Source organism: Photinus pyralis, unplaced genomic scaffold, assembly GCF_008802855.1.
Source record: "Photinus pyralis isolate 1611_PpyrPB1 unplaced genomic scaffold, Ppyr1.3 Ppyr1.4_LG7, whole genome shotgun sequence".
Lineage (NCBI taxonomy): Eukaryota > Metazoa > Arthropoda > Insecta > Coleoptera > Lampyridae > Photinus > Photinus pyralis.
This window is the reverse complement of record NW_022170738.1, coordinates 38,431,739-38,433,248: the sequence shown is the minus strand read 5'-3', so window position 1 is coordinate 38,433,248 and position 1,510 is coordinate 38,431,739. Positions and strand designations below refer to the sequence as shown.

General features: G+C 40.6%; 1 protein-coding gene across 1 annotated transcript; it reads right to left on the bottom strand.

The window, feature by feature from the left end:
- Window positions 1–251: 251 nt before the first annotated feature.
- On the bottom strand, window positions 252–1,258 carry LOC116175496 (signal recognition particle receptor subunit beta). Its single transcript, XM_031493646.1, has 4 exons — window positions 1,076–1,258; window positions 862–1,028; window positions 542–810; window positions 252–494 (listed from the first exon to the last, which is right to left on the bottom strand). The coding sequence occupies exons 1-4, from the start codon at window positions 1,152–1,154 to the stop codon at window positions 293–295; spliced, it is 717 nt and encodes a 238-aa protein (XP_031349506.1). The 5' UTR covers window positions 1,155–1,258; the 3' UTR covers window positions 252–292.
- Window positions 1,259–1,510: the final 252 nt, after the last annotated feature.

Sequence of the window (1,510 nt, the reverse complement as noted above, 5' to 3'; positions counted from 1 at the left end):
GGCAGCCCACAATACATTAAGTCTTTTGCATTTCAGAATTTAATGTTTCTCTTTGTTCCTTGGGTGTATGTTGATTTGCCTATGAAAAGCTCATTGCAAATGCTTTCCACCAGAAGCAGCTTGTATATGATATTGTGATAACATAATATAGATTAGTCCATCCTTGGTGGCTCGGAAATTAGCTGTAGCCCAAAAAAAGCATTGTACTATTCACAATTGAACTCATTGTTAATAGTGAAGTGCGACAGAAGTTATACTACCAAACGTTTTATTGCAAAATAATTGTACAAAATTAAGAACACAATTTAGCTAACCACATTTCAATATCTTCTATATTTTTACTGTCTGATGAAATGCTCGCCTCTACAAACTGCACATTGCAAGGCAATTGGGAAAACCCAAAGTCGGTACCTTTCTTGCCAAGGTACTTTGTCTTCTGCCCTTTTGGATCTACCGACTCCAGCTGACTACCCTTGGTCAAACGTACAGCATTTCTGTAATTAAGCACCAAGTAGATTAAGCAACAACACCATTTACTTACAGTTCCTTTTCCAACATACTCTTGATAATGGTCGACGTTTTTGACAAGTCTAAATCTTGCTTGTTGCAAATAATTAGCACAGACGAAATGCTGGACGTGATACATTCAGATAAGATGTTGTACAAGTACTCGGCCGTATCCCTTATATCTTTCTGGACAGTTGCCGAATCCAGCATGTATATAACGCCAAGCGCTGCGGATTTGTATTGATCAAAAAAGCGGTCACGCAAACGTTCATGTCCCGGGATATCAATTACACGTACAGATCCCTACGGTAACACTTGCAAAGTCTGTTATTCATTCGCAAGACATTGACATACGCTTTTCACGATATATTCGCCGACATTCTCCTTCATGGAGGTCTGCGTGTTAACGTATTTGCCGTGGACGAGCTGCGAAAACGTCAGTGTTTTACCGCTGTCGCAGAGACCGGTTAGAAGGACTCCGCGCTTGTAGCTTCTCCGACGGAAATAGAATACGAAAAGTACTAAAACCGGAGAACTACAAAGCTGTTAAGGACGAATGGAAACTTACGGCAGGTTATTGCGAAGACTATTAAGATTGTGAGCATCGATCTCATGTACGCATAAACGGGCGAATCTGGCCTGTCCATTGCTTGTGAAGTGGAGGAAAGACGTGGAAACGGGAAACAGATTGCTCAAAGGACACCCTCTTTTGTGATCAACATAACCTCAAAAAGTTTTGTCAGCATTCAGTAATGGTGTAGTTGCAGTTTTCATACCAAAGGGAGTATTATTATACATGGCGGCGTGGTTGTTACATTCAGTTCATTTATTATACATGGAAACCCCCCTGCTTTCTTTAATTGTTTATTCGTTGAGCAACCGGCCCTATCGCAACAATACACGTACTCCTTTCAACAGTTGAATTCACGAAAGGTCCCTGCGTCAATAGTTTGTGAACCAATTTCAAACGAGTTCTTTATTCTCTGCTACATATCAACACATG

What these genes read in the sequence shown, in the direction of transcription:
- LOC116175496 (XM_031493646.1), bottom strand. Translation starts at nt 1,154, where the DNA reads ATGGACAGGCCAGATTCGCCCGTTTATGCGTACATGAGATCGATGCTC. An exon ending in AGTCTTCGCAATAACCTGCC is followed by an intron (nt 1,029 to 1,075) that starts GTAAGTTTCCAT and finishes CTCCGGTTTTAG; the next exon opens with TACTTTTCGTATTCTATTTC. An exon ending in AGTATGTTGGAAAAGGAACT is followed by an intron (nt 495 to 541) that starts GTAAGTAAATGG and finishes GCTTAATTACAG; the next exon opens with AAATGCTGTACGTTTGACCA.